Source organism: Zerene cesonia, chromosome 13 (assembly GCF_012273895.1).
Source record: "Zerene cesonia ecotype Mississippi chromosome 13, Zerene_cesonia_1.1, whole genome shotgun sequence".
NCBI classification, from domain to species: Eukaryota; Metazoa; Arthropoda; class Insecta; order Lepidoptera; family Pieridae; genus Zerene; species Zerene cesonia.
The window spans coordinates 781,631-794,746 of record NC_052114.1 but is presented as its reverse complement, the minus strand read 5'-3'; the positions used below and the strand labels follow the sequence as shown (position 1 = coordinate 794,746).

Sequence of the window (13,116 nt, the reverse complement as noted above, 5' to 3'; positions counted from 1 at the left end):
TAAATATTGATTGGTTTATTTTAATTTATAAACCAATGAGGCTGTTTCACGTTATAAATATTAAAATTAAAAAGGAGTTACTGACAATTAATAAGAGAATTAAGAATAAGGTTATATTAAATACAGTTATAGAGGAATACGAAATCAATAAAATGTTTGTTAAAGTCAAGTAATATTGACATAATTCCGGGGGGTTCCAGTGTGACGTCTGGAATCAGTTCAAATTCCAGTGTGGTGAAAAGATGAAGCTAAGATAATGCTTTCATAGTAAAATGTGACTCTGAATCAAGTGAAAAAGGACCAAACTGTGAGTTTGTAAAATAATTCGGTGGGTTAAGAAATAGAACAAAGCACATTTAGTCATTTTCGATAGATGTATTCGTACGATTCCTTTTTATTTCCACATACATGGGAACATAAGTTGATCGTTGAAAACTGATTGCAGTTTCAAGCCTCTTCTTTCTGTATTTTTCTGAATTCTCATTAAATAATATGTTTAAGGTTTTGCGTTTTATACTCCTGTAGTGTCCATTTATAGTTGGTACGTACGTATCTTCTGCTTTTTCTGTTGATTCTGTTGGTTGATTCTCAGTTGTGGTATCCGTATAGAATTCTGTGACTGGTGCATCTGTAGTTGTTTGTAAAACATTCTTGAGTTTTATAACTAGCATTTTGGAATCCTCATTACCATCCATCAGCTGTGTACTATCGCTGTCTGATTCAGTGTATGCTTTTGTGTAATCTTCGATATTTTTTGTTTCTAAATCTGATTCACTCATCATACTTACATCTGACTTCCGCAGATTCAAATATTCGTCTGGTACTTTGGCATCTTCGGGGCTAAATTTGAAAATTTCTGGGGGATTCGTTACGTGTGCTTCTGTAAATGAGTATGTTGAATCAAACTGTGGTACCGTAGGTGTTGTAATTGGATAAACCGGAGGAAGAGGTGTTCTATATTCAACAGGTATTACGCCCGAACTGCCTGCATGATAATCTTCAACAAAAGATGTATTTAAAACAGGAAGTTGTACGTCATATATGTTGTTGTAAGGTATTTGGGGAGTCGTAGTTGTACTAGTACTTGTAGTACTATATGATGTGTTTTGCTCATTTGGATACGTAGGGTTCGTTCTTACAGAATATACATTAAAATGCACAACCATTTGTGGTACTTCTGTGGTCTCAAAATTTGTTTTTTGTGTCGTTGTTAACTGTATATTTCTGTTTGATAGAATTTTAGGTCTCCTTGGCTTAAATGACGTTCTTCTTTCTTTTGAATTGTTTGATTTCTTTTTAAACTGATATTGTGGACGTGACGTCGTGATGTAAATGTTATCTATTGCCGAAGTGCTTTTAGGATCTAAGTCTTCGTAAGAACTGGTTGATTTTAAGGGATACAAATCGAGCATTACCCCGAATGCTCTTGGTTTGTCAAATCTAGTCGCTTGAATTCCAGTAAAATGAATTGCATCAACGTCGTGAGAATCGGACATTTTAATACACGTTACTCCGATACACTTTCTTTTATGTTGACTTACGGGTCTAAACATTGGTCTGTGTTTGATACTTGTCTTGTGTGATGTCAGTAAGGGTGAGAATCTATAACCTTCTGCCAATAAATTAATGTCACCTGGACTATCTGGTTTAAATACAAATAATGGATCTGAAACATGATTATGTTGATATTCAACTTGCCTAGATCCTTGCGCTTCATAACTGATATCTTGGTGTTTTGGTTTCTTTTTTTCAATTGGTGCTACATAAACACCAGAAAATGCTATTTGTGCAGTTGATGGCTCGCTTACATCCCCAAACTTTGCGTTTAAAGTTTTCTCAAGGTATTTAATGACTTGGTTAAGATTCTTTAATCTCTGAGCATTACGGTAACTTTCTACCCAACTCCTAGAGTTAAAGTTCTTGCTGAATGGTGTCGGGTTAGGACTTCTATATTCGTACGAAAACGGTTTAGGTGTTGTTTTTCGTACTGATTTGTACATTGTTTGTGATCTCGTGATTTGGCTAAGGGTATTTATTTGGGAGCGTTGTTTCTTCCTCATGATTGTTACTGGAACAGATGTTTCTGCCGTTGGCTCTATATAACTATTTTCTTGCAATGCATTTACAAGCAGTGGCATTCTCTCAAAATAATCTTGATCAAAGCCAAAATAGCTTCTATCAAGTCTGTCAGCAATTGGTTGATCCTTAACAAGCTTATATTTAGACTTGAGATTTTGTACTGCGTTAGATTCTACTATAATCAGATTCTCGTAGATGAGTAGAACTATCTGAAACAATTTTATTTCAATCATTATATTATCTTCATTATTGTGTATTTCTAGAAACGTTTTTTTTTAATTTGTTAATTATTTGATATTAAAAGTCAACTTTGTATGATATTTGTACGTTAAATGATTGAAGAGAGATTTTAAATTATGGATCTTTACGTATAAAGGCATATGTTTAAAGTAAATTCTATTAATGTAAACACGGCAGGTATCATCTTATTTATTGCAATCCGCTCACCCCATTTTAATTCGATTGAATCAAGATAGTTTTAAGCACGTTTGACTCAGGAGTTATGTGGCTTTTTGATTATAAATAATCAAAATCGGCCTAGAAGTTTTGGAGTTTTGAACCTCGCATTCTTTTTCTCGCCCTTCCCAGTTTTGTTTATATTCCCGTCGTCAATCTTTTCTTTATCCCTTTGTACTTTAAACTGTTAACACATTGCAAAGACGTTATTTATATTATATACAAAATAACTAACAATTTGTTTATAACTAACAAGTTTCTTAATGTGTATTCTTATTATCTTACCTTTTTATAATTATTTTTTAGTTATAAGCTTGACTTGTAATTATTGTCAATTTTCTTTGTTACATTTAATATTTATAAATAAAATTCAACTTAATTGATATCAAATTTATTCATTCATTATAAAGGTTAATATTGTAAATCCCTTTACACATTACAAGAATTCATAGATTTAATAAATAAATTTAATCAAAGACGTAATTGTTTATATTGTTATCATCTTCTAAATTGTCATTCATGTTCCAGTCATTCCTCTGAATTTCTAAATATGTTGGTCGGTTTTGTGACCTAATTGAATCAGTTATATTTTTAGCATGCTCCTCTATCTTAACCAATTCCCATTGATACATTTCCGAGCTCTCTGCAGTTCTATTACGAGCCTTCTGATTGGAAGTATTGTTTTTAAATGTTCTAAGTACGTGTTCTAAATTTCTAATTGTATTTTCTTCATCAGAGTCCTCATCGGAAGCTTTTTCTATCTCTTCTTCTAATGTACTATCTTCTATATGATATTCGTTATTGTTTTTTTTGTTACCAGAACCTGTGGGTAAATGTTCATATTGAGAATTTTTTACTGCATCTGCTAAAGTATACACTGTGTTACTAAGTGGTATTGTTTTATTTGAAATCGTTTTGAGTACAACCGAATCATTCTCTAGTAGTTTGTTTATATTTATACCAGTTACATTCTCTGTAAGTTTATTTAAAGCGTGTGTTATGGTAGCCACTATATTGTTTACCTTTTGAGGAATGTTGGAACTAGTATTACTTGCAGTTTTTGTCATTTGCTTTGATTTTTGTGGTTCGTACTGTGTTTCATTTGTTTTGTCAACCACCGACAGATTAGTCTCTTTATTCGATCTTCCTGAAACCATTTTAACTAATTCTAAGCTGTTTGCATCTAAAATATCAAATATATTTACAATGTTTGTGGTTGTCTCCACGTTGCTTTTATAACTGTTTTCATTCAGAATAGGTCTAAATGAGGACAGAACTCCAAAACTGTTATCATTCAATTTGTTTCTATCAAAAATATAACGAGCTATTGATTTCAGCGTTGGTTTTATATCAGAATGATTTAATGGTTTCTTAGTAGTATTACTTATCGGCAATACGTTATCCAAATGGTAGTAGCTTTGTAATTTTTCTTTTCCATAATACGTTCCATTCTTTATCACTTGAGGCTTAGGATTTTTAGGTTTTAATAATTTTATTATGTTATTTATATTGGATTCACGCTTAGCATTACTATAAATATATTCTTCAGACGATGACGGCTCGCGAGATTTTTCGATAGTTGTTTCGGGTTTGATTGACATTTTTCGAACTGATGGAGTTGTAGTAGTATCTGAATTACTAACTGTGGGTTTTAAGTTTTTTTTCGCTGTGAACGGCGTAACAAGACCTATAGTGTATGATTCAGTTACAGTCTTTACTTTATCGACGGAACAAGGTTTTGTTTCTGTATTATTGTTCATAAAATCTGGCAATATACTTTGAAGGCTAGATATAATTTTTCGTAACAGCTCACCCATTTTTGTGGAACAGTTACAATTCATGCGTGTCTTCTTCTGTAGAAAAGGTTTTGCGCCCCCACTTGGTTTATTTCTATATGATTTAGGCATTGGAGTCGTACCTTCACTCAAAAGTGGTTTCTCATAAGCAATATAATCTCTTTTCATTAGCGATTGCGTTGATCCAGTCACTTTTTCACTGATCATTTTATCCACGTAATTCATTATACGCTTATAATCTCTGATCTTTCTTATCTTCGTGTAATAATCGACGTTTCGTGTCGGGCTTTTGAAATAAATTACAGGTGAAGTCTTATATTCAATTGCATATACTCTTGATGTTGGTATTTTCATCCAGTTTCTAGTGTCAGCAAAGATGTTTCTCGAATATTCTGTCGTGTCCTTCGTTTCATAATTAGGGCTTGAAGTGTCGTCCATAAACTTATCGTAATATTTGTTCGTCTTGAAAGTTTTCAGTAAAATTGGCAGTAGTTCGATGGTATTGTGGTCGAAGTTTATTTTTGCTTTATTTAATGGTGACGTGTCGAAAGGGATGTCAGCGGTTTGGTTCATCATGTCGAGCCAATTAGTTTTCAATGAATTCGTGTTACTGAGAGTGCTATACTCGTAGATGAGGACAATGCACTGAAAAGAAAGGGTTGAATAATTAGCATGAAAGAGACTAAGCAATTAATGAATTTAGAAAACATTTCTTGTATTTGAAACAATCAATACATTTCCACAATTCCTTTAGATAGTTGCACTACTAAACATAAATGTACTGAAGAGAGAGCTATAACTAATTTACAATAGAAAATATAAAGCTTCAAACTTACCGTTTTCCAAAATTAATTGCACACAAGTAACGTATATGGAATAGTAAACAGACAAACACACACAATGTTTATTTAGATGAAGAGAACGACTGATAATAAAACGTTTAGTATACATTACTATTGTTTCTCAAAACATAGTTGAAATATGTGCACATCAAAAACATTTAAGATCTTTAAAATATTAATAAGAGATAAACACACAAATTGGGTACTACATAGTTAAATAAACTATCTGCTTAGCAACACTCTACACTACGTGTTTAAAATATACCTCGAGTTAAGATCATATAGATATAAAGAAGATTAATATTAATTACTTTATATAATATATTATAAAAATTCACACTTTTATTATATAACTGCTTTAGAAATCTCGTTCAAGGTTTATTGAGAGAAATTCTTTGTTATATGCACGTATGCTAATTTTTGTTTGAAATCGCTTTCTGATTTTAAGGTTCTTGCGCCAAACTATATTGAAAATGTTATTTGCAATTCTGAAAACCTATGTAGTGGACTACAATTTATTGTTAACAAAAATAAGATTTAGACATTATTATTAAGTGTCAGGCTATCAATAAAGCAATGTATGCTAAAAAAATTCCCGGTTATCAGTACCGTCTTCAATTTTTATTAATTGTATTATTTGTACATATTTGTAAGCATTTTGCGTTAAAATAAATAAATAAGTAACTAGTTGAAACGGATTAATAACTAAACAAAAATTTTATATCTTCAAATACTAAAATTAAAGTGAGGCAATAAACAATCACTGATCCCTAGCGAAACCGGAGTGCACGATTAATCTATATCTGTACTAGCAATAAAAAGCTGAAGTGTTTTTTTGTTAGATTCCTACCTGAATCTCAGGAACTGTGCTATACGAGAATATGTTATGTAGCATGGACAAGGCCGGGGCGGACCTCTTGTTGTATATTATATTTTAGAAGTGTTTGAACTTTGGGATACATTTTCTCTATAACAAGGCTGTAATATATTTTAAAACTAATATCGCTTACTAATCGCCTCATAATGTAAAGGAATAAATCACGCCTTAAACCCGATCAAAGTTTAATTAGTAGTTGTTTAATTAGGTTGTTTAACGTTGGTTTGTTTAGATGGAGCGATACCAAGATTTTCTAGTGATTCGTATATAACGTTGTAACTTTGTGGATGTTTTTAAAAACATTCATTAAGGAATGTCATTGTTAGCAATACAAATTATAAGCATATTATAAGTATTGCATTTATTTTGTAGAAATTAAAGACTTTTAAAGGGATTTTAAACGCGATTTATTCACTATATTAGCTGACACGACATTTCGAACTCTTTACATAGAGCATGGTCGTAGCGAGACATTATTTTTTTTCTAAATATACAAGACAATGTATTTTTAAAGGGTTTTGTTAGAAGAAATCTAGTAAAGTGAGTTTTTAAATTATTATTATTAGTTATTTTTAATTAAGCAGATGTGAACCTGCAACGGTTATGGGATTTTCTAAGGGTTGTGTTTGTATGAAGCACGTAAACAAGTTTAAGCGATTTAATCGTGGTTAATTAATTGCATTTATCGACCGTCAATATGGAGTATAAATATCATAACCATTCTACCCCAAATTATTATTATATAGAGGTATATATACCGCGGGGTTTATAAATATGTTGGTTAGTAATTTATACAAGATCATTTACCGAACGGTGTCAAAACATTTATTTATTATTTTTTGCTTGAATCAGTACAAATATAAATAAAAGTTAATCAACTGTATGGCAATATTTAACAATTTATAAAATGTCAAGCGTCTCCAATGGCACGGAAGAATGATTGTAAAACCAAGCAAGTACGACAAATATTTAATTAACGACAATTTAATACAGATATGCAGTGAATAGCAGAACATAAAACTGTAGAGAGCAACCGATCTATTTTTTATTAATTAGAAATTTTCGTTTTAATGCTACCACTACAACTACTATGAAAGTAAATCAATAATACTTAAAATGAAATACTTCTATGATATAATAAATAGAGAAAAACATGTTGCGATTCGTGCGAAAAATTTTAAAGTTTCGGTAAATACTCAATGGACATTTGTTTTTTACGAATAAATTCTTAATTTCCTTTCAGGTAATTGAACAACAAAATTGAATTAGTTAATAAGTAGGAATGATTATTTTTATACTAATGTAGTACGTTACAGTAATTATATCAATACATCCCTAAAATACATCGCAATGACAAGAAATTATTTACACCGAAAATAACATGTGAAATTTCTATCACACAAGCAATCTACTAAACCAATAATTGAGTGTTATTTACGTCTTCCCACACAGCTATAATGAATAATTACTTACAATAACAACAGTAACAGTTATCGCCGTCGAGATGGCTGCGCAGAGGCATCCCTGCCGCATCTGCCGTTTCCTTGACAACTTAAGAAACTCCTCTGTCCTTTCATCTATCGTCCTGTACAACCCGAATTGTTTGCTTGAGCTGCTCTCACTCGACATTCTGTCACATCACTGGTCGATGAAAAAAAAAATTATATTTGTTTGTTATGACCGACGCTTGCGTCCGCGCTGAAAAATGTGAATTCTTTGTGAGTGTCCACGACAGTGTGTTTTCCTTTGAGATTGTTGATGTATAGTGTTGTGGTGGTCGCTTTCATTAGTATCGATGTTTTTTCCAAGGTGAGTACGCAATTTTATTGTTTCACGCATGTTACTGCTTACTTTCATTGGACGGAATAAAATACGGTATAATTTTGTAGTTTTTGAACATGGTGATATAAATAATGGACTAATATTTATTGTAAGTTATAAGCAACTTTCTAAAGATGACAATGAGCTCCTGGACTCTTTTCTAAATAATAAATTTAAACTTTAATTTTGCTTTAAATACTTTTTTTTGTTACAGCAAGTTTTTATAAATTTTGAATTAAAACGTATATGCAGGGTATATGTATGAATTCGCCTTTTATAAAGGTTCATACATCATGACAAAGACATTTGGCTTTTACAAAAACATGTTTTGTCAAGTAAATTAAAGAATATTTCAAATAATAACTAATAGGTAATAGAATCCATACTTTGATAAGGTAAAAGTGTATTTGTTTGTCCGTCGTTGTCTACACATCGAAACGGGGTGATTTTACGGTATAATTTTCGTGTCTTGATATAGCTAGGACTTAGATTACCACGGGAATTTCCTTTGACCACTCAGACAAAGCCGCGGGCGGAAAACTATTAGTTATAAATCACCTACTTTACCGTCTTTCATCATCATCATCTTTCATGTAAAATGTTTGTATTATGTCTCAGAATTTGCATAAAGGTAGCTTTTCTATGTATAACTTATATATAATATATAAAGGCTCCTTTGAAAATAATTCAATCAATGTTTATAGTCAATTAATGTTTATACACATTAATTGAAAAATTCCGTTTAGGAAACAATTAGGAACTAGAAGAGAGTTCAGAAATTCACTTCAATATTTCCACGATAAAATAGCTGTTGGCGTTAAAATAAACTTTCAGTATATCTACAAACTGTCATCCCCTATTTTATGCTCTTGTGGGTAGAATTTAAGAAAATCCTTTCGTAATGCCTTCATTAGATTGACCATTTGCATGCTAAATTTCAGTCTCATCAGTTCATTAGTTGGCGCTATGCGTTGGTAGTGAACTCTGTCAGTTTTATATAATAATTAGAATGTTGTGCTCACAAATTTTCGGAAATTTGGTTAAATATATTTGTCAATTTCATTTTGTGAACCGATTAAAAAAAATAGATAACTTTCCATCGACTTCCATTAATGCAACGGGCACATCACAACGGCTAAGCGCAGAGCAGTGGAGCGTGCTACAACGAACATTGTTCACTCCTAATCCCGCACACTGAGACAAGTGAAACGGTTTTTATGTATATTTTATTCGACATTACGTGAGTTAAAATTGTTTCCTAAATTGCTGGCTTGTAATTCGTGAATTTATACTTTCATAATCACTTCCAGGTTCGCGTGAGATGGTTGCTTCATTTTGGACACGAATATTTTTGAAATTTTTAAAACTGAGCTTTATTTAAATAGGCTTTCTATTCTCATAGTAATGTGTAATTTGGTTCTGTAATAGAACTGCGTATTAACGATTAGTTTTAGCGGCTTATAACATACTGTATATTGTAATCCGCTAATTCTAGTATTTATTAGTATTAACTATAGTATTATGTTATCTGTATTAATAAAAATTGTAAGGTTGGATCGATATTTAGTACACTTATAACTGACGTTCACAAAAACGATGAGGTTCTCTGTTTGACTGCTTTATTGTTGTTTTGTTACTCGAGAATTCGTGGGATTTCTCCCTATTGGCGTGATTCATATTCTGTTTCATAGTCCCATTTTAGAGTCAGTGGTACCTCCTACCTCCTACCCTGTTCCCACGGACGTCGGGGATCTTTTTTGGAAAAAGAATTATATGCAAAAACCTCATTATCGTTAAATAAGTTAATAAATGAATTGTAGCTTCGAATAAATTATAGACTACTTTTAGTTTAATTGGCAGTGAAGCGGTTTGATGCCAGCTTTAACGTGTTTATGTTATTACAGCTACTGTTTATTTCTGCACATTTTTATATCGGCTAATTATTCAACAACAAAAGACACGCACACGTCAACAATTTATCGTGGTGTGTGTTATTTCTACACATTTGACAATGATTATGACACTCACATCTATAGATAAAAGCAAAGTTAGTAAAATGATGGTGGAAAATAATTGATCAATGTTTATTTTCTTCATTTGTTGAGCAGTTCAGACGAAAAAATTTTTCATTTAGATGTATTATAATATACTAGCTGCGCCCCGCGGTTTCGCCCGCGTAAATCCGTATCCCGTAGGAACATCGGGATACAAAGTTGCCTATATGTTATTCCCGTTGTTCCGCTATCTTAAACGTACCAAATTTCATTGCAACCGGTGCAGTAGTTTTTGCGTGAAAGAGCAACAAAAACACACACATCCTTACAAACTTTCGTATTTATAATATTAGTAGGAGTAGCTGTTCGCCCCGGCCTCGCCCGTGGTACATATATCACTCAGTCAGTCACTAAGTGGAGTAGCAGCTTTCTAATGGTGCAAGAATTTTTTTAATCGTTGCAGTGATTTTTGCGTGAAAACGTTAAAAACATACGAAAATACGAAGGTTCCCTCTTTATATTATTAGTGTAGAAATAATCAGTTAACATGGAGTACATTTTTTATTTATCATATATTTAGACATAAGATTTGACAAGGTATTTTCACATAGCGTTGCATTAGTTAATGTTTCTTGATCCACAGAACAATTACCTAAACAAACTCACGTCAGTGGTCCAGCTAAGTTGGTAATTAAATGCTATTTTTGCCCAGCAAAGTCAGGTGGACACAAGATAGTTACAAGTGGATAAGTTATACAAATAGATTTTGAATTATGCGTAAGACAAGAGATTTTTAGTGAGCCTGGCTCGTAAGTTTTAACCCACTTATCGTACCAAGCATTGAAGAATAGATACTACATAAAAATTCTATTGATATTATAAACGCGAAAGTTTAAGTATGGATGGATGGATGGATGGATGGATGGATGGATGTTCGTTACTCTTTTACGCAAATATGTCTCAGCGTTTCTTTTTTAAATTTGGTACAGACATAGATTATAATCTGTATTAGCACACAGGCTTCTTTCTACCCGGGAACCACGCGAGTGTCTCCGCGGGTTACGGGTTATTTAAATAAAAGAGACTACATATTATAATGATATATTTCATTTATTAATAACACACACTTCACATAAGTAAATCGTAAGATTTAATTTTTAGTTTTATAGCATTGATTTCAAAATTTCTCAAATCGTAAGATTATGAAATTGTTTCCTTAATGAATTAACTTTCGCTTGATTATGCCATGAATAATATGATAAGTGTATCATCATATTTTGTAAAACGTAGAGTTCTCGTAACAAGTACGTTTTTTTGTGTTGCATTTCATTTTGTTTAAGCCAAAAAGTGGTTGAAAATTGCTGTTTATTTCGTATATTCCATATTAAAAAAATAACATAACATGGTTAATTATCAAATTCATAAATTGTCTTTTGCTAATGTTGGTATATGATTTTTTTTACCCTTGATATACCAGAGTTGGACTCATTTATATAAATAATCTCAATAACTACATTCTTCACCTACATCACCATCTATTATTCAAATTTCATCTCAATAAGTTCAGCATTTATAAGAATCACACAAAGATATAAACTTTCACATTTATAATGTCAGTAGAATATTCGCGGCCTTCCTCGTTTCTATTATAAATAATATATTCAGTAAAAAGCAGACGTTTATTACGTAATGAAACTGATTGATAAGTTTATAATTCAGTAACGGTTTGTGCGTCTGATAATAGGAGTCGACAAACAGTATTGTAATTGTTACAAGAAATAGAATGAACAAATAATAAAACAGTGCAATTTGGCGCCAAACATCTGCCATTTCGATTTCTTACAGCGCCATCTTGTAGCAAAATAAGAGCACTATGAAATAACTACCCACATTTAATATGCCCATAAATAATTATTTTAAAAGAGCCTTATACAACTAAATAATCACTACATAGTACACAACAAAATCGCTCTCTGTCCCTATGTATGCTTATATCTTTTAAACTGCGCTAAAGATTTTTAAGCGGTTTTTTTAATAGATTCAAGAGGAAGATTTATATGTATAAAAACATCTATTAAACCCCGAATTTAACGCGTACGACGCCGCGGGCAAGAGATAGTTACTAAATAAAACTAAACTAGCTAAATATTTGGACAACCTGTCATACTTTACAGGGAAAATGTGGTACGAATATCTATCTCTATAACAAGATCATTTTATAATGCTTATAGGCTGAGGAAAAGTTTCAGTGTCTGTAGTATGCATTAAGGAATAATAAAACAAATTTGTAAAAATTCATTTTTTTATTAAAAATATTTTCTTATATTAACATAGGATTAGTTGGCAGTGTCGTTATAATTTCGTTTTTGAGTATTAATTTTAAAAGAACTATTTACTATTTATACGAGTACATACAATGATACATAACAATGCTATACATTGGGTTTTTAAAATTCTATTTAAAATAGAATTTATAAACCTGTATGTTTTTAAAATGTGATATAATGATGTACTGCGTTAATACATTCGATTATACCTAATTTATATTTAGCAGGTACGTAAGGGATTTTAGTACGACAAATACATATTTTTTCAACCTTAGCTTAATTTAAATTTTGCGATTTTTCTTACATTTTGGTATCACAATAATCATATGGCAACTTAGACAAGCTAAAATACGAATGGGACGCGAGGTTTGTCGTAGAAATATCCTTCGTCTGGTACAAATGGTGGTCTGGTGGTGAATGGGGCTTTAGTAGTCACTGGTACGTATATAGGACGCCTGGTTGTGGGGGGAGTTATATAAACTGGCTTTTGAGTAGAGGGAGGAATGTATGGCGGGCGAGTTGGAGTGGGGAACGGTGTGGATGGTTGAGGATAGCTGTAGCCGGTTGATTGCTGGGTGGTTGGCGGTGGTGGTGGTCTGGTTGGAGGTGGTGACGGTCTGGTCGGAGGTGGAGACGGTCTGGTCGGAGGTGGAGACGGTCTGGTCGGAGGTGGAGACGGTCTGGTTGGAGGTGGTGTTGGTCTGGTTGGAGGTGGTGTTGGTCTGGTTGGAGGTGGAGTGGCCCTCGTTGGCGGTTGCGTAGGCAATGTAAATGTTACTTTTGGTGTTGGGTAATCATATCCTGTGGTTCGGAAATTTTCTATAACAGTGGAGTAAGTAGGTGGTCTTGTGGGTGGCAGATAGGTAGATGGTTGAGTCGGTGGTGGCCGATAGGTAGGCTGCGTTGGTGGTATATATGTCGAAG

At 32.5% G+C, this 13,116-nt stretch overlaps 2 protein-coding genes across 3 annotated transcripts in view; both read right to left on the bottom strand.

Moving 5' to 3' along the window:
* On the bottom strand, positions 1–7,804 carry LOC119831116. Of its 2 annotated transcripts, none has more exons than XM_038354371.1 (2): positions 7,524–7,804; positions 1–2,288 (listed from the first exon to the last, which is right to left on the bottom strand). In XM_038354371.1, exons 1-2 carry the CDS (start codon positions 7,677–7,679, stop codon positions 357–359), a joined length of 2,088 nt encoding a protein of 695 aa, XP_038210299.1. In that variant the 5' UTR covers positions 7,680–7,804; the 3' UTR covers positions 1–356. The 2 variants fall into 2 exon arrangements, with proteins under 2 accessions (XP_038210299.1, XP_038210300.1); XM_038354372.1 differs by having other exon boundaries at positions 1–2,284; positions 7,524–7,715.
* Positions 7,805–12,164: 4,360 nt separating this feature from the next.
* LOC119831206 (basic proline-rich protein) overlaps positions 12,165–13,116 on the bottom strand; it is a gene marked incomplete at its 5' end in the record, with an annotated part of 2,269 nt that continues 1,317 nt past the window's right edge. The window contains one exon of the mRNA XM_038354494.1: positions 12,165–13,115. Within this exon, the coding sequence (XP_038210422.1) occupies positions 12,536–13,115 (580 nt within the window). The remainder of the gene's footprint in view (position 13,116) is intronic.

What these genes read in the sequence shown, in the direction of transcription:
- LOC119831116 (XM_038354371.1), bottom strand. Translation starts at nt 7,679, where the DNA reads ATGTCGAGTGAGAGCAGCTCAAGCAAACAATTCGGGTTGTACAGGACG. An exon ending in TAACTGTTACTGTTGTTATT is followed by an intron (nt 2,289 to 7,523) that starts GTAAGTAATTAT and finishes AAATTGTTTCAG; the next exon opens with ATAGTTCTACTCATCTACGA.